The sequence below is a fragment of the Hippoglossus stenolepis genome, chromosome 12, assembly GCF_022539355.2.
Source record: "Hippoglossus stenolepis isolate QCI-W04-F060 chromosome 12, HSTE1.2, whole genome shotgun sequence".
NCBI lineage: Eukaryota > Metazoa > Chordata > Actinopteri > Pleuronectiformes > Pleuronectidae > Hippoglossus > Hippoglossus stenolepis.
The window spans coordinates 21,811,105-21,829,517 of record NC_061494.1 but is presented as its reverse complement, the minus strand read 5'-3'; the positions used below and the strand labels follow the sequence as shown (position 1 = coordinate 21,829,517).

At 40.0% G+C, this 18,413-nt stretch overlaps 1 protein-coding gene across 4 annotated transcripts in view; it reads left to right on the top strand.

Annotated features, from left to right (window-relative positions):
* The window catches only part of nckap1 (NCK-associated protein 1), a 28,120-nt gene that overhangs the window by 1,548 nt on the left and 8,159 nt on the right, over positions 1–18,413 (top strand). The window contains exons 2-16 of one of the 4 annotated variants that reach the window (XM_035171675.2): positions 5,358–5,375; positions 10,813–10,923; positions 13,008–13,094; positions 13,227–13,283; positions 13,431–13,573; positions 13,659–13,749; positions 14,617–14,754; positions 15,234–15,282; positions 15,378–15,534; positions 15,752–15,808; positions 16,287–16,383; positions 17,515–17,621; positions 17,756–17,888; positions 18,118–18,199; positions 18,348–18,406. In XM_035171675.2, coding sequence (XP_035027566.1) covers positions 5,358–5,375; positions 10,813–10,923; positions 13,008–13,094; positions 13,227–13,283; positions 13,431–13,573; positions 13,659–13,749; positions 14,617–14,754; positions 15,234–15,282; positions 15,378–15,534; positions 15,752–15,808; positions 16,287–16,383; positions 17,515–17,621; positions 17,756–17,888; positions 18,118–18,199; positions 18,348–18,406 — 1,386 coding nt within the window. Of the gene's footprint in view, positions 1–5,357; positions 5,376–10,812; positions 10,924–13,001; positions 13,095–13,226; positions 13,284–13,430; positions 13,574–13,658; positions 13,750–14,616; positions 14,755–15,233; positions 15,283–15,377; positions 15,535–15,751; positions 15,809–16,286; positions 16,384–17,514; positions 17,622–17,755; positions 17,889–18,117; positions 18,200–18,347; positions 18,407–18,413 lie in introns of all 4 variants that reach the window. The other 3 variants (XM_035171674.2, XM_035171677.2, XM_035171676.2) reach the window with 3 other exon arrangements.

Here is an 18,413-nt window from a genome sequence, read left to right as displayed (position 1 = left end):
CAGACAGATGTTAACAAGTCCTATTAAAAAAGAGAGTATAAAATTGAAATAATAAAATTACTCAAGTATGCAGAACAATAATAAACAGATAATTATCATGTTAGTAGAAGCATTATTCAGGAGACCGTTAAATCGTGCAATACAGAGACTCACAATACAAGACATAGAAAACAAATAAAATGAGGGATATTTAATGTTAATAGAAATATGCAGTGATGACAGCTTCTACTGGATTGTCGCACTAACTGAAACATACAAAGCAGAAGCACAGACGTAAAAACTACGGGCAGTATATAAACATATATTACTTCTATATTTATCAACTCCACAAGGTTTCAGAGGGAAATAAGTTTGACCCAACTACATAGAATAAGCTACAGAGATTAAACAAGTGTTTGGCTTTCGACCTCTGTCATAAAAACATGCTCCTTGTTATGTTTCTGATATTTGCAATTCCACCAAAAAGGCATAAATTCAGCCTCTCACTTGGTTTCATTTAAATGACAGAGGAACAATATTTCATATAAGGTTAAACATTAGAGAAACGTTCACCATTTGTTTTTACTTTATCTTTTATTAATGATCTTAAAACCCCTCAGATTCATTGCCCATCAGTTTTAACAATCTTATAGTAGATATATATAATAATACGTCAGTCACAGGGGATACTTAACTGCATAATTTGTACTTTTCTTCTTCATTTCAAGTATATTTAGCTGATAATACCCCTGTTTTTACATTGTTGTATTGATACTTTTACTTGAGTAATGATCTGAATACTTTGTCCACCACTGGTTGTAAGAATTCAATATGATGACTAAATTTAGACCAGTAGCAAAAAAATCCAAATAATCAAATGTACTAGAATATAGCTTAATTCTTACTTACTTAAATAATTTAAGATGATGAATCTTGGAACCATGATGGACTTGTGGATTGATTGATGAACTAATTCCACCAGTTATTCTAAATAACTTTTTTCATACACTGTCCCAGTGCAATATACACATTTATATGAAATGTAACACAATTATTAATGTTACTGACTCTTCAATGTGATGCTCAATGGTTTGTGTGTGGGAGGAAAAAAAGAGTACTGGGTCTGTCTGTGTGGGACGAGCCTTTGTGCTTGGGTGTGTATGATGAATAAAGAACAAGAGGGAGAGAGTGAAAGAGGTCACTGATGAAGTTTTAGAGAGTACACAGAGTAGATGTTAGAATGTCTGAAAGCCAATACTGTGTCCTAACTATTGGCATTTTGTGTACTCTGTTACTGTTCAGCTATTCAACTGCTATTCGTAAAGCCTCAGGATTTTTGTTGAGTCTATTATCAGATTTTATATTTATATTTATACTCATCGGCAGAAAAAAAATATCAGCAAATGATTTTTTTCCCCCACTGTCAACACAAGTGTGTTTTTAGTTTGTGTAGAAGTTTTAGGACAGTTTGAGACACGATCAGAGATTTTGCTGCTGATTGCTCTTCTTAATCCGCCCTTCCTCTCCTCCCTCCTTCCTTCCCTTTTCTTTCTGTCCGTCCCACCATCCTCATATCTCCCCTGCTCCGCCTCACCATAATGCTTCTGAACATATCCACCCTGTAATGGTGTTCATATGTTTTTGTATTATTTTTTTTTTGTTGCTTTCTTTTTACCTTGTGAATATTAGCAAACCTCCCAGCATCCTCTAGCATCTGCATCCCAAAGCCAGAAATGAAAGAACCGGGGATATAATTTGTGATACAGTACGATCAGCAGTGCTCACTCTGGCTCCCTCAATGGCCATTTGGAGACTAGTTTGATCCCTTTTATTTTCGGGAAATTTCTTAAGTGATTCCCAGATGAAGCGCTCACAAAACTTGTCTCCAATTTATCATCAGTGGAGTAGCTTCATTATTTCTTAATAAAAACACAGGTGACAGACTCGGTTGTTTGGTTTCTGCCTTTGGGAGAGAGCAATTCATGTTCACTAACGGTATTATTATCATCCAAGATCACTGTAAAAGTTCTTTTCCATTTCAAGTATTGTCACCCATTACATACCCACCGATTAGCTGCAGTTAACCTTTAAATCTGCTCCTTAAATTTCCCTTAACAGTCACCTTTGCTAATCCTGGCTGAGCGGCATTAAAGTTTTTCTTTGCTGTGCTTATCTTTCAGCCTGTGGACCTTCTAACATCATATCTTTGTCTTGCACACAGCGCTTACATGTATTTATGTTACTTAATCTTGCTTATAATCAGGTAAATCCCATAGTCTCCTAAGCTGTTATGCAGTTAGTGAAAAATATACTTTTTCCAATTCATCATGACAGCAAGTACAAAGCAGGTTAGTTCCTCAATGTAAAGCTTAAACCAAGAGAAAGGATCTTATTACCTTTTCGGTTCTCTAAATACCAGCAGTAGGATTGATTATATCCACAGGGGGAAACAGAGAGAAACAACAAACCTAACACCTGTAAATTTAGATGCTGTAGATGTAATTGCTCTACAACCATCACCAGGCTCGAGCTTGTTCTGCTACTTTCAGGTGTTAGTTTTAAATGTCTATAAAAGTAGGTAAGTTGAAAATTACACAATCTCAGTTAAGACAGAGATTGTGTAATTAGAGTGCATATATTTTACGGTAGTTATATGAGGTTTCAGTTGGGAATTTTGCTTACACTCTACCTGAGCACTTTATTAGGAAAACCTTCAAATCTGCATATGCTTGTACTTAACCAATCAGCCAATAACATGGCAGCAGTGCAATGCATGAAATCCTGCAGATACAAGTCAACGTGGAGGTCACGTGTTTTTCTTAACAACACAAAGAAGTCGTCAGCTCTTATCAACGCAAACTCTCTTGACAATTTCGTCGGTTTCTTCTACACGTGTGTAACCGCTATTCACCGGGAGATTTTTGTTTGTTTTTTCATTTTTGCGTCTGTCGCGCGTTAGAAGCGTTACCGCTTGCGGTGAATCCAGCAGGGGATCCCCTACTGGATTCACACATCGACTTCTCCTGGACCACAGTTGACCATCTTCTTATGGCTACTTCCAGCAGAATAATGCATCTTGAGACAAAGCAAGTTGTCTAGAACAGGTTTCATAAACATTGCTGAGTTCAGCACACCTTTGAGACGTACAAAACAGGAGTGCGCCGCTGATAAATCTGCAAAACAGATGCGATGAGACATCAACATGTCCGACATCTTGTGGAATTTATGCCATGAAGATCGGAGACTGTTTTAAGAGCGAAGAGAGTAACTACTCAGTATTAGTGTGGTGTTCCTGATAAAGTGCTCAGTGAGTGTGTAGTAAGAGTGTGTAATGCAGTGTACCAGTGGTCTTGCCTACTGCTGCTGGTACTCTGAAGATGGTATCACCCTTTACTTCTTTCCAACTATTTTTCCACCTCTACTGTTCTGTAATACTTTTTTTAACAATGGATCCTGTGAGATCCGGATTTCCTTCTTTCACTCACTGTGTGGTTTCTTCTGCTTGATTTTTGTTTAATTACTGGAGCCTTTGCACTGCCCAGAACACACACAGGGAAACATGGCAGCCTGGTCATTACTCACTTAACTCAATGAATAATTACAGGTTGACATTTAATGAAGGGCACTCCTGATTTACTCGGGGCATTTTTTGCTCATCATTTTTAATTTCGGGGGCATTTTATGAGCTGTTAAGGCCAAGTTGCCTGAAACCCCCATCAATTTCTCATGGTATGAATGACACATTCCTCCGGGAAATTGTGGAACATGAAATATTTGTCTTTAATCTGTTTGGATTGAAGAGACAGAACTCAGATGGAGGGATTTCAGTAACAAATGGGTAGTCGTGCCATTTATGGCTGCGAGTGTGCAGGTTTTCTCTGGAAACTGAAGATGCTTAGTCTCTGCCTTCTGGTTGAACGAGTTCTAGAAGTGGTTCTATCTGTGGAATCACTTGTTGTAGTGTTTAGTTTGGATGAAAACCTGCAGACTCCCTCCATGGCATTACTGCACATCTGTGGTTTGAACTGTAGCAGACTTCTAAATGTGTGCTGTGTGACAAAGTGTTTGCAGAGAGATTCCCTTTATTCCTCAGTGCTCAGAAAGGACTAGTTGAATATCAAAATAGTTAACTAATTGATTAACTTACTCATTATATTGGTATATAGTAGAATGTAGAGCCCATACTTCCACTAACGACCAACAGTCCCCTTAAATCAAGCTGCATCAAAATATGTCTGATGCCACTTTTTCATCAAGATTCATGAATTATTCCCTGAGAAATCCTTCTTATAAAATAACGAGCAAATGGATTTGGGTGGAAACTCAACCTTCTTGGCAGAGGTAACAGTTTTGATGCAGATCCCTGTATTTTTATCTGGTGGAGACACTCGGTATTAGAGAGACTGTTTCTAAATTATTTATTAAATTGGTATTTCTGTACTGTAAATATAAGATAATAGCAACCAGTGTATTGGCCTGTGCATATAATTAGTAGTAACCCTTATTAAGCAGCTCATTGTTGCTCTTTTGCTCTGTTTCTCTGAACTACAACAAAAAATCTGCTGTTTTGCAACAGCATAAATCTATTTATTTAATCCTGATTACTGCCTCTCACCACCAGACTAAACCCAGTGTCCACTTTTCACAATTATGACTAAATTCCTCTAAACACCATCACAGACGACCTGGAATACACCACAGAACCCTGCTGTTTTTTACAGGCAAGACCAGCGCCATGGTTTACTGTGTCCAGGTATGAGTGAATTGTGCTGCTCCACTTCAGTGCAACTATTAAAAGATAAATCTAAACATGTATGATAGCATCAGCAGCAACGATGCGTCAGCGATGAGGGAGCTCTGCATCATCTGTTACTAAGCAACAGCCATGGAGCCGAAGTGTGGAGCCAATATCGCAGCCAGTGAAAACAGCAGGGACCAAACTTTGTCCTCACTCCGCTCAGTGTATTGAGGCAGTGGGGCGGCTGAGTGTCAGCCTCATTATTTCAGCACATGTCCTCAATGTTTAAATGGAAACGTTATTTTTATTGTGTCTCAGTGCGTAGGTAGGGACAAACTACAGCTTGTGTTACTCGGTGTGCGTTAAAACAAGTGTTAATGTCGTCACATGTTGGCGCAGCATGTGTTGTGTTATGTGTTGAAAAGCAATGAGAGACCGGCTATCGCTCAATGAAACTCTCAGATATGCAGAAAATGCCTGTACACAAACAGTTGTCAAAGACGTGTGAGTGTGTGTGATTGTGTATGTATTTGTGAGTGTGTAGATCACTGATGCAGCAGTTTGTCTGGGTGGGCTCTTTGTTTTTGATTTTTTCTCTTCTTCTCTCCGTTCCAATGCTTCCCCCCCTTCTCCTATGCAGCAAGGACAAGTTTGGAAGGTTTGCAAAGTTTATCACCTTCCACTAATGAAACCCCTCCTCCTTCACCCTTCCTCAGCTCCCTACTCTTCCTCCTCCCTTCCCCGCCTCCTCCTCCTGCTCCTGGCTACCTGTACTGATCTGTTGGTCTTCTCCTTTGTGCCTCACTCCTCTTCATGTTAGAATCTGCAATGCTGACAACAAGGCTGGACTCTATTCAGTTTAATCAAACCCACCAAATGTCAAATTTCAGTGTAATTCAGTCATTTATGAAACACCATTTACACACACAGTTCTTTTAGTCCTGAGACATAACTAGTCTGCAAAGCAAAACTAGATTTTTTTTTGTGGATGCTAACCAGAAATCAGTCAAACTAAATAAAGAGGCTAAATATGCAGATTCTATAATTCATAGTACCTGATAAATATTAGTGCATCTAGAAAGACTGGCTGGGGTCATGTTCTAAAATTAAGAAAATATTCATTTAAAATGTCAGTTTTCAATGTTATGCATTGATACTAATCCAGGTTACATATTGTTAATCTGCTTTGTATTTTAACAATTTGAACAGATATTTTCTGCTCCGGTTAAACAAAAATATCTCTGTCCAGACAAAAACACAAAAATGCTCAAACAAGCATGTCAGCCCTGTAGGTGGCGATAAAGTCACTGCTCCGTCAAATACCATAGAAGCGCTGTGGGCGGAGTAATATTTGGTGAGGCAGACTCCTGTGAATGCCGGTAATGTGGTGCAGTAATGATGAATTTAGCTGCAGACACGTAATTAGACCTAGCCGTGCTAACCAAATGTAGAGAAATCGTATGTAGCTGTCATTGTTGTTGTTTCTGGCACATGCTCATTAAACAAAGCAACAGCGGGCTTGCGCAAAGTAAGATGTGATGCCGTAATTTCCTAAATGCTCCTTTTTAACATGTATACACAGATACACAGAAAGCAAAGTTTTTAAAAGTTGCGTGTGGACAAGAGGCCCAAGCACAGAGGAAAAAGGTCATTCTGGAAATATCTGCCTTAATCTGGACAGGACATCAGAAGCTGCCTTTTAGAAGCTTCAAATAATTTATTGGATTTTGAAGTAGTACCTCATAAATTACCTGATTTGGCAGCAGATTTATATTTGCATGATCCCTGAAAGCTCAGAGGTATCCTAGCAGAGGGAATAACGCTGACAAATGCAAAAGGCTGAGTGAAGAATAGGTCTATTGAGCTGCCAGCAAGCAGGCACTCAGCCAGCTCTTTAGTGGTTCTCTTTCTAATCACGTGAGACCATCCATTCTTTGGACTTTTTTAAAATGTCTTTATCGCTGCAGTAAATCCCTCCTTGTGAAAACAAGAGCGCTCACACTGTGAGGAGAAAACAAAATCATCTCAGTGCGGAGTGACAAGTTTGTTTTACGAGTGGTTTCCCGGGACTCGGAAGGTTTGCTAAAAAGATGCCACAGGGTGTTCTGAATATTTTACCCTGTAATTAGCAGGCGTAATTAGTTTTCAGATGTAGGTTTCCCTGTAGCCCAGTGCTATCTGTTGCGGAGTCCCCTGCCATATGTTGGGTCAGTGTGGGGGACCATTTGAGAAGCTCGGCTGTTAATTGCTACCTGGAGTGGAGGAACGATGGTGGAGGCGAGACTAAGGTCTGTTCTGGTATCCAGGCAACAGTTCCCTTACTTCTTCCTGACCACTACTGATTCTCCGCTTATTCCCATGCCCTCTCCTGTCATTCACTGCGCCCTCCCCCCCTTCCCCTTCCATCCATCCTTCCATCAGCCCCCACCCAAACCCAGCTAGCCAGCTTATTGCACTAGCCACCACCACAACTAATATTATTCAACATTATTGTTGAATCTTTTGTTTTGTGATGCTAAGAAGCTAGGGTAGCCAATTCTGCCCTCAACTCGTGAAAGTAAGATAATTGATAATAGTTGAGGTTGTAACGTAGCTCAAGTGAGATGCTGTAATGTTGTGGCTATATCTACGTCTCTACTATATGCTAGTTTCAAAGTAGAAATGATTTTGAATCATCCCTTTGGACAATTTGCATGTTTGAGCCCATTAACTATAACTGTACATTTCTGCCAATCATGATTCAAAGCATATTCTAGGTGTTTACATCAAATGTTTGTCAATGTGTTGTTAATCGATCTCTCTGTCAGAATCATGTCATTGTCATCTGTAATTCAGCTGTCAGAACAGATGCTGATGGCAAATATTAGTTTTATCACTTTTATTTTGCTCTCACATGAATTTCTAAGGCTTAATGTTAAAGTCAGTCACTACAGCATCACATCCACCAACAGAAGTCTGAGAATATTGTGAATGAGTTCCTAGGAAGTCAAAAGGTCTATAAATATGTCTAAATGATAGCTATTTCAGAAACTTTTGATTGTTGGCTAATTTTGAGTTAGAGTGTCATTGTTAACCCAACAGCGGTTTTTACTCCACAGTTCCCCGGAGTGAGTCAAAGGGTAACTACCTTTCTAGTGGCCAATGTAGAAGCTAGTCTGTTGTGTAGGGCGAGGTTAGCGCTGTGTTGTCGTCAGAAGAGCGCTGTATTAGCAAGAAAACGAAGGCTTGTGCTTGCAGCTGCATGGATTTCACAGTCACATCTTGTTTCCTTGTTAACGTGGTTAATATTCCGCCTGCCTCTCACACGCGACACAGATCTGACACACATTGACAGTGACAACTGTTTGAAGTTGGACATCTGGTCAGATGTGAGAGGAGTGGGCACGAGGAAACAAGCTGAGACTCCAGGTCCAGTCTGTGTCGTTGATGGGTTTTGACAATCATGTTGGTGTTGTGTGTTGTTCTGTGTCAAAGTGTCCCAGTGTTTTGTGTTTTGAGATCCCGCACCAGTAGATGTGTTTCAGAACGAGCTCAGCACTGCTTGTTACTGGTGTTCTAGAGAGGGAGGTGACCCCAGCAACAAACTAAACAAACTGAACTGGGGTTTTAGCTAAGTTGTTAGCATGAAACAAGCTAGGTGGCTTTGCCCGTGCTTTTTTTTCCTGTCAGGATTTTTTTTAGATCCAGATTTTGTTTTGGTCTGTACCATAATTCACCAACCCCCTAAATATGTCAGAATTCTTTCATCAAGAGTTACACACAGTTATTTATGAATCAACTAATTCGCAATGTTAAAAAAGTAAAAAATGTAATTCCTGGGTTCTTCATGACCCATCAAGCTTCGTGGTAATTGGCTCAGTAGTTGTAGCTTAATCCTGCTAAAAATACACAAACTCAAGGCAAAGGAAAACCTCCTTGGCAGAGGTAACAGATTATATCGGATGCAAAGTGGGAGCATGTGCTTCTTCTTAAACCTGAATTTAAACCAGCAACATCCACAAACTGTGGCTCTGTCATAGTCAAAGCTAATCTGTAAATTTAAGTTTTAGTTTTTAGATTTAAAACCTCCTTGTTGCCCTGATCTCTGTGGTTCGAAGGTTTCAAAGTCTCGTTGCTACGACCACACACGCTGTCAGCAGTGTGGTGTGTTGCTCTTGATACCTCAGTTTTGTGTGCAGACTTTTCTGCCTGTGTTTCATCACGTTTTAATCCCAGGTAGACGTTCCCTCCTGTGCTCGTGTGAACTAGCATGTGTTGCTGTTTGTGGTTTCATTTTGCACTGGCTACAGCCGGAGACATTCCAGCGCCATGCAAACTGAAATCCTGGTTTATGGTTGTGGTGATGTTTCAAGCCCGTTGGTTCATTAGCTGTGGTTTGTAAATACAAGAGGCAACATGACATTAATGGTGCAGTTTTGTGTTGTAAGAGTTCATTTTCGTAACCTCATGTTACTTTTTATGCCTTTTTTCTAAATGTGTGCTTCCACTTTCTAAACTTAAACCTTAACCATGAGGAACTGAATCCTCAGAATGGTCAAAGACACTGACCTCTTCTAGGATCGTTCCTCTTGTGTTTGCAGCCAACCTACTTTATACATCCACTCTGTTTATGGCACATGCATGGACCACATCTTCCTCGCCATCCACTACGGCACTACCCATAATGCATGAGCGCTGTTGCTTCCTGCCATAGTCAGGCAGATACTGCGACACCTGTTGAGGAGTAGATTCAAGTATTTAATTAGATTTTAAAAAATAGGTCTACAGATGCAGTGAAATGAGTAAAAATGTTGCTGCTCTCCAGAAAATTCAGCTTGTGTAGGTGCAGATGACAGGACACATTAAAAAATAGCGTATTTCTCTCGTCTCAGGCTCTTTCGTCCCTCTGCCGTTTCTCTTAAGTCATTTCTCAGTTGACCCCTCTGTGTGCCCCCCCCCCTTTTGTTTAAGTTCCCCCTCTTTCCCCTTCCTCCTCCTCCTCCTCCTCCTCCTCCTCCTCTGTGTATTTCTCTCTCTCTATCTCTGCTGTTTCATTCAGTCTCTCCTTCACTCTACCCATCCATCACTCTGCACTCTGCCTGTCATACAGTGGCACTAACCAGTGACAGCTCATAGACAGTTTGAAACTCAAACCCTCTCATTACCTGGGACTCTGTGGTTCTCAACCTCTTTCTGCTGTAGAGAACATTTGCCTCCACATTTGACAACGATAAATAAAATAAAAAGATTGATAAATCTATTTTCTTAATCTCGTTATCTGTACAGAAGTCTGTGTCTCGAAAATAGTCAATACAAAAAAAGTACAGTTGAGCATTTGAGCCATTAAATGTTTGGTATTTCATTGCAACATGAAAGCCGATATTAAATCTTTCATTTTATAGAATAAACGATGCAGAAAAGATGTAAATTTAAATACATTTAAATAAAAAAAGATTTCACTGTATTCACATTCTATATATTTGGCTGTATTTATATTTTGTTTTCATTTACAGTCATTTATAATAAACTTTACGGTTAAACTGTAAAACATTAAACCTTTATTATATTTATTTTTAATTATAACATCTTTAGAATAATGTCGTTATCTGCATAATGTCCGACTCTAACACAAAGTATAATTTCAATTTGACATAAACATTTCAGGATCAAGGCTCTGCTCTCTAATGTTTCTCCACAGCTCAGCAGCTGAGAACCACTGATCACTTCAGGCTCTTGTTCTTTTACAACAGTTGAACCTGGTTTATCTAAACATGAAACCCCCCCCCCCGTGTAACTTCCCAAATCTCCTTTGTCGACGTGCACATCTACATGTCGAATTAGACAATCACACGGGTCACTGCATCAAGCTTTGTGTGTGCTCGTTTTCATGTCCCGGAAACGTCCCCCACATCTAAGATAAACCAGTTTTAACTGTGAGCACTAAATGTGTCCCTGGTGATGACCACACATCTAACATGCCTGATCATGAGGAAAGAAAATGTTAGAATAAATAGAGTCAGAAATACTGAGATAGAGAGTAAAGAGGTTAAAGTTTACTTCATCATATTTGTTCTTGTGACTCTGCTCACCTCTTCTTCTTCTCCTCTCCTTTCCAGGCATGTGGGGATCCCAAGGCTAAGCCCTCCTATCTCGTTGATAAGAACCTGGAGTCGGCGGTTAAATTTATCGTCAGGAAGTTTCCTGCGGTGGAGACGCGGAATAATAACGTAAGTGTGAAACCTGCTCGTCACTTCAACCTTTGCTTTGCAATAGACAGTTTTATGTCAGAAATGATATAATTCAGTTTAGCGCTGTGGCTGTCGATTATTTTCATTATAGATAAATCTCCTGATCATTTTGTTGAATAATTAATTCATATTTTAATCTATAAGTTCCTCAGGAAACAGTTAAAAATGTAAATTGCTGTATCTTACATCACAAGGTGACGTCATTAATGTGTCAAGTTAACGAGTGCTTCCATTTGAGAAACTGGGGCCATCACAATTCAATTATATCAATATAGTTATTGAACCATTTGCTTTGAACTGATCAATTTATTACAGCATTGCAGCTCTAACTCTGTTAACAAATATGTTCTGTAATAGCTTCATTGCAGTGGAGGATTGTATTTAAACAATCAAACAAGCCCTTTCCCCTTAATCGGGAAAATCAAGTGACATAACGTGAAACCTTTTCTCTCCACTGGCAAATTATATTCTAACCTGCAGATTGTTTTATTTCCAGAATGGATTATGTGAACAAGACTGTGATTGTAGTTCTGAGTGTGTCTGTGATTGTGCTGGAGGTTTGTTGAGTGAACTAAACTAAGTCATTGCTCATCAAATATTTCTTTTAGCTTTACTTGTTAGCTTAAGTCATAGCTTCTGGCCTTTGTGTTTATGTGAAACTGTCATGTAGGAAACAGCTGTGTGTGTGTGTGTTTGTGTGTGTGTGTATGTGTGTGTGTTTGTGTCAAGCTAACTGCTTTATTCAGTATAACTGTGCAGAAATTGTCTCTTACGTTGTTTTTCTGCTTTGTTTCTGTGTTTGTTTGTGTTTTGCATGCTAAAACTTGGCTTATTCCGGACTTGTGCTTTTTGGTAAGTTTTTGTATCTAAGTTCCTGTAACCTTTTTGTATTTTAGTTCACGTACCTAAGTTTCGCGATAACGTAATTCTGTTGTACCTGTTTTTGAAGCTATTTGCAGTGTGTCTTGCTTCGCTCCGCCTTCTCCCCTCTGTCCTCTGCTGGCAGCTTTTTATACTTTTCATTCCTTCATCCTCTGAGTGACTGTGTGGCTGGTTCACTACTGGGTTTGCCGGCTGGCTGCTGATTGGTTAGATGGCTCGATGACCAACTAGCTGGCTGTTTAAATAACGCACTGACTGCCTGCACTGAGGAGTGATATAAACAGTAGATATACCTACTTGTGAGGCCACAGGTTTGAGGACAACTCTGCCTCTTTCATTTAGCAGCAACAGAAACCAACATACAGGGAAACTGGCCTCTACAAATTAGAGATAAAGGACAGGAAACTAATCACCTCTACAAGTTTGATAACGATTAAACACTTCCTCTTGGTGTAACAGAAGTTTGAACTCCTCGGTGCAGCAGCAGTGTCCCAAACTTCCTTCTACACTTTCCCCTCTTTCCTTGGTAGATTAGCTCTGGTTCAGGCTACAGCTCTGAGCTCAGACGCTCACAGCTTCTGGAGATGGGTTTGATTTACATGCAGGATTCTTCAGTCATGTAAATAGAAACAGCTTTTTATTACAGTAGAGCTTTCACACTGCATGTTTGACTTTGTGTACATATTGAAACCTGTTTAAAAGACTGACGTGACAGTCTTTTAAAGCTGAATTATTAAAGAAACACAGCATCCACTGCGAAACATTTCCAATCATCAACACGCACAGAAAGAGGTTTGGCTTTCAGTGCTTTGATTCAAGTTTCTATTTCAGTTCTGTCTTTAAAAACCTAGAAAACACATTGTTGGATGGACAGCTTTAGTATTTAAAAACACAAAGTAGAAAATGAGACTTTGAACTTAGTATCTTTTACAGTAACTTGTAAGATGATGCATATCTTAGTGTATTTGATAGAGCAGAGTAGTTGAGTTTCTAATGTGTTGTCAATGGGACACATAGAACTTCTCTGCTGCACAGAATCAAACCACATCGAGGGAGGACTCAAGCAGACAAATCATTTTTTGGGGGGAAAGAATCCATTAAATAATAAGAGGTTGTGTTAATCACATATTTATTAGTTCCTCTGTAACTGTGTCTTCTGCTGTGTGGCTTTACAGCAACAGCTGGCTCAGCTGCAGAAGGAGAAGTCAGAGATCCTGAAAAACTTGGCTCTCTACTATTTTACCTTCGTAGATGTCATGGAATTCAAGGTAGGAAAACATACACAGACACACACACAGACACACACACACACACACACACACAGTGATGGTAAACTCTGCGGGAACTTGTGATCTGTTGATTCTAATGAAGAGATTTAATTTGCACTTCTTCATCCACAGGACCATGTGTGTGAGCTGCTGAACACCATCGACGCCTGCCAGGTCTTCTTTGATATTGTAAGTGCAACACACAAACCAGACGACAGATACAGAGATAATATTTGTCTGTGTATCTTATTAACGACTAGAACAATGTGAATTCTCTGCTGAAGAGATGCTGTAAAGGTAAATACAATTCAACCTGTTTTATTTGTCTCCTGCCAGACGGTGAACTTTGACCTGACCAAGAACTACCTGGACCTGGTGGTGACTTACACTACTCTGATGACAATACTGTCGCGCATAGAGGAGAGGAAAGCCATCATAGGACTGTACAACTATGCCCATGAGATGACACACGGAGCCAGGTGGGCAAGACGCACAAACAATAACACGTTTGTCTTATTACTCCAAAAATACAGATTTAACCTGGAAAGTGTGTGTGTGTTACAGTGATCGTGAGTATCCCAGGTTGGGCCAGATGATTGTGGATTATGAAAACCCTTTGAAGAAGATGATGGAGGAGTTTGTTCCACATGGAAAGGTACGAGTTTTCATTAAGCAGCGTCAGCGGCGTTACAACCAGGGAGGTCAAACAAGCAATTGCCTGGGCCAAAGAAAATGGTTGATTACTTTAGTTCACAGCAACAACAATTTTGTGAGAACACCCTGAAATTCTATGATCAGCTGTGTACAGGAGACTGCAATGTCAACATGTCGGAACCCGCTAACAAGGCCCCAGGGCACTAGCTTTTGTTTTGGTTGAATGTAGGGCCCCCAGGTCCCTTTTACCTGGGTTAGTGATGAGAGTTATCCTACAAACAAAACACTCACATTTTTGTTGTTGTTCTTTTTGCTTTTTTGAGTGTTTTTACGTATCACATTTTCTCTGTATCACTGCTTTGTAAAAGTAGCACAGAGTAAACCTCTGAAGTAGTTCTGCATGTTTACAGTGTGATCCACCATGTGTGCAACAGATATAATCTTTTTAAACCAAGGCACAGTTGCCATAGCAGCCAAATTTAGCTCAGTTACTTGAAACGATTTCCTGTTTTTGATGCGGGAGCTGAAGTATCAGCTCAATTAAATCAAAGTGAAACTAATGTGTTTTCATTCCACTGAAACACTAACGCTGCAGTTTTTACTTTAATACACTTCATACACAAATGAAGTTGGATCATGTTACACTACGGAGACATATTTTATGGAGTTTTTCACGCAGTACAGAAATGCATGGTCATCCACAAAGGCAGAAATATGAACTCACATCCAGACAAACTGGTTAATTTGGCTCATTTGTCAAAAATATACCATGAAACTGTGCCATTTTTTTTTATAATATCAGTACAGTAAGTTTCAGTGCCTGTTTTGTATCTTTCATCTGTCTCTTCCTGCCCTTCCTCTCCTGCAGTCCCTGTCGGACGCGTTGATCAGTCTTACGATGGTTTACCCCAGGAGGAACCTGTCTGCCGACCAATGGAGGAACGCCCAGCTGCTCTCGCTCATCTCTGCCCCCTCCACCATGCTCAATCCTGCTCAGTCAGACACTGTTAGTATGACGACCACACTCAAGTGGTTGACATTACAAAGTCATTATTGATGTAAAGTGAGAGCACAGATTTCTTTTTGTTGGATGAGGTTGACAATAATACTGACACCTAAGTGTTCGAAAAGTTTGTTATTTCTTTATCCTTCACGACAGTTAGTCGAAGACCATTCCATTTGTTTTCTTACGTGAGATGGTCAGATGCTGGGAGGGTGACGGATTAAGGACGGATACATTGTGATTGATTCGACCTCATTACTAAGCGAACGTGGGTTTCTGCAAAGTCAGAGTCCAGACTTAAACATAACCCCGGAGTTTTCAGTCTTAAACAGGACCAGGACCAAACATCTTCGTATCAGGGCCTTGAAAAGTTTGTTTTGTGGATGCCAGGCGTGAACATAACAAAAGAAGTGATGTGTTTTAAAACTAAAACATGTTTTTGGGGATGACACCTCACTGACCTCTTACGTTTCTGTCTTCAGATGCCGTGTGAATATCTGTCACTGGACGCGATGGAGAAGTGGATTGTTTGTGAGTACTGCAGAAACATTTAATCCTTCATCTGACTTGGGTCAAAAGGCTTCTGTCAGCACGCACTCATAAACCCCTTTCTGTTCCCTCTGCAGTCGGTTTCATCCTGTGTCACGCGGTGCTGAACACCGATGCAGCGGCGTTGTCTCTGTGGAAGTTGGCTCTGCAAAGCTCCACCTGCCTCTGCCTGTTCAGGGACGAGGTCTTCCACATCCACAAGGCCGCAGAGGATCTGTTTGTGAACATCAGAGGGTAAACACCTTTACATGTGTGGACACAGACCAAGAGTGAACCAAGTTTCACCGATTTGTATTTAGAAAAACACAAAAAAGTTATTTATCATTCAAGCCTTTGTATTTAGCAGTGCTAAGTACGATATAGGAATTTGAAAATAATAAACCATATTTTCATATTTTAGAAAACCATATCACAGTATAATGCAAATGCTCCGTTCCTGTGTTTTTTCCAGGTACAACAAACGCATCAACGACATCAGAGAGTGCAAAGAACAGGCCCTGTCTCATGCGTATGTATATAATCCCTTTCTCATCCCTTCATCATATCTCTTGAGATTTTCATCATATTTCTACTTTTTGTTCCTAACCTTTTATTGCTTCTTTTCACTGCCCACATTTCCAGTTTTATCTTTTTTTTCCTCATCCCTATTTAACCATTGTTTTATTTTTGCTTCTACCCTCTTGTGTCTCTCCGGGAGAGTGTCACACAGACAGATCACCTCCTTCCTCCCTTTATCCCCAATTCAGTTTTTTCCCTGTTTCATCCTCCCCTCTTTGTCTCCCCCTCAGTCTCATCCCTGCTTTTATCCTCATTACTTATTCCATCTTCCCCTTTCATCTTCTTTCTCCTCCTGCTCCTGTCATCCTCTTTCTTTTTTGTGTCCTCTGGCGGGATTGTCCTGAAAGTGTCAAAATACCATTTAATCAGGCTGCTGGTGTGTTTTGATGCTCTGCTCTGACTTCCGCTGCCTGTCTGACTCTCTGCAGAGGCTCCATGCACCGAGAGAGACGCAAGTTCCTAAGATCGGCTCTGAAGGAGCTGGCCACGGTTTTAGCGGATCAGCCTGGACTGCTCGGTCCTAAGGTAATAAACAATCTGTGATTCCCATTAATTATCTAAACTGTGGTTGCCCGCCATATTCTAATTTCGTTCATAAAGAACCAAAATAATGTTTACACTTCTCATAATAACAATAGAGATCTTTAAGTTAGTGTTTTGCTTCGATGATTCCTTGTAGAGTATTTGTCTCATACTCGCTCAGTCACTCCACTTGTGCTATCGTCCATAAAGTTTTTACCGTCCACACAGACAATCATAGTTTCAGCTGCAGCTCTGTGCTTATTACACTTGAGTGGCATCAATGTAGTTCTCTCACAAGCGAGAACTTCTCTTTCACTCTCTACTGCTCTTGTGCTTAAGAGCAAACTGGGTTTTCATGCAGGTGCAACACTGCACAATACCACCTTAAACAGTGACCTTAAGTAACCTGAGATTCAGTTTCAAAGGAGATGCATGAGCAGGACATAATGATAAATCTTGATAAACAATACCTGGTGTAATAACATTTTTAAGCAGTAAAATGCCACCTTAAATAACTCAAATAGTCTTAAATATATAAGTTTATTATTACCACTTTAAGTAGTTTTTGTTCCTCGGCTTATCTCCCAGAAAGTTGGCTGCTATTTTAAACAAACACTTAATCACTAAGAACAAAATCTTTATGTAAAACATTACTCTCTCTTCATTAGAACATTTTTGCATCAACAAATACAAATGGCATAAACAGATAAAGACATAGGCCAAATATATACTTGAATATCACCTTCAAATATTCAAAATTTCAACCTAAATGTCCTTATATTATGACTCGGCTCTCCTCTGGGCGTTTGGAATACTATATACCATAATGAAATTTTAAACCACTGCAATACCAGCTTTCATGTTGCATAGATTTTGCAGCTTATCAGGGCCGATAGATATTACCATCGTAAAAAAGTCTGAACTCCAGTGGCCAGATGGCGACCTTCATAAATCTATAACAGAATTTAACCACTGAGCCAGACGGACAGTAAACATTTTGCATATTTGGTTCAGAGACTGTGAGTGTGCACTTGCTTCCAACTGCTCCTGGAAATATATCAGAAATTTATTTAAATCACATTCTCTACTTCCATGTTTATTCATTTCATTCTCTCTCTCTTTCTCCCTCACCAGGCATTATTTGTGTTCATGGCATTGTCGTTCGCCCGTGACGAGATAATATGGCTTCTCCGACATGCCGACAACATCCAGAAGAAAAGCACAGACGACTTCATAGACAAGTACGCACCTGCTCACCTGCATCAACATTTCAGTGCACATTTAAATGCAATTACCACCAAGTCCTTTGCATATTTTCTGCTTCGCTGCTTGCGCACCTCTCGTCTGACTCTGTGTGCACGTGTGTGATTTGCAGACACATAGCAGAGTTGATCTTCTACATGGAGGAGCTCAGAGCTCATGTCAGGAAGTATGGCCCGGTGATGCAGCGATATTACGTCCAGTACCTGTCGGGGTTTGATGCTGTGGTGCTGAATGAGCTGGTGCAGGTATACACACATTCATACTCTTTAACACACACTGGTAAAACCACACGCTAAATGCATACACACTCTAACACACACTCAAAGACGCTGTATGTGGATCTGCATGACTTTCAAACATTGTCTTTTAGATAAACACAGACTAATAGCTTTAATCTTGTGTGTCAGAATAAACATGCTTCCACACTGCACATCTTTTCTAACCCAAACTTATCATCTGTCTTCAATATAACAGAACCTGTCTGTGTGTCCAGAGGATGAGTCTATAATCATGTCCTCATTTGTCAACACTATGACCTCTCTCAGTGTCAAACAAGGTAAACCGTTACTTTTTATTTTGCAGTAGCTGTAATTAAACTCATTTTAATAAATGTAAAATGTGTGAAATGGGGTAATCTGGCTTTATATTAGCTACCAGAGTCTGTGTTGATAGAATTTGAGCTAATTGTTGTGTTTGTGTTGCAGTGGAGGACGGAGAGGTGTTTGACTTCAGAGGCATGAGACTGGACTGGTTCAGACTGCAGGTACACA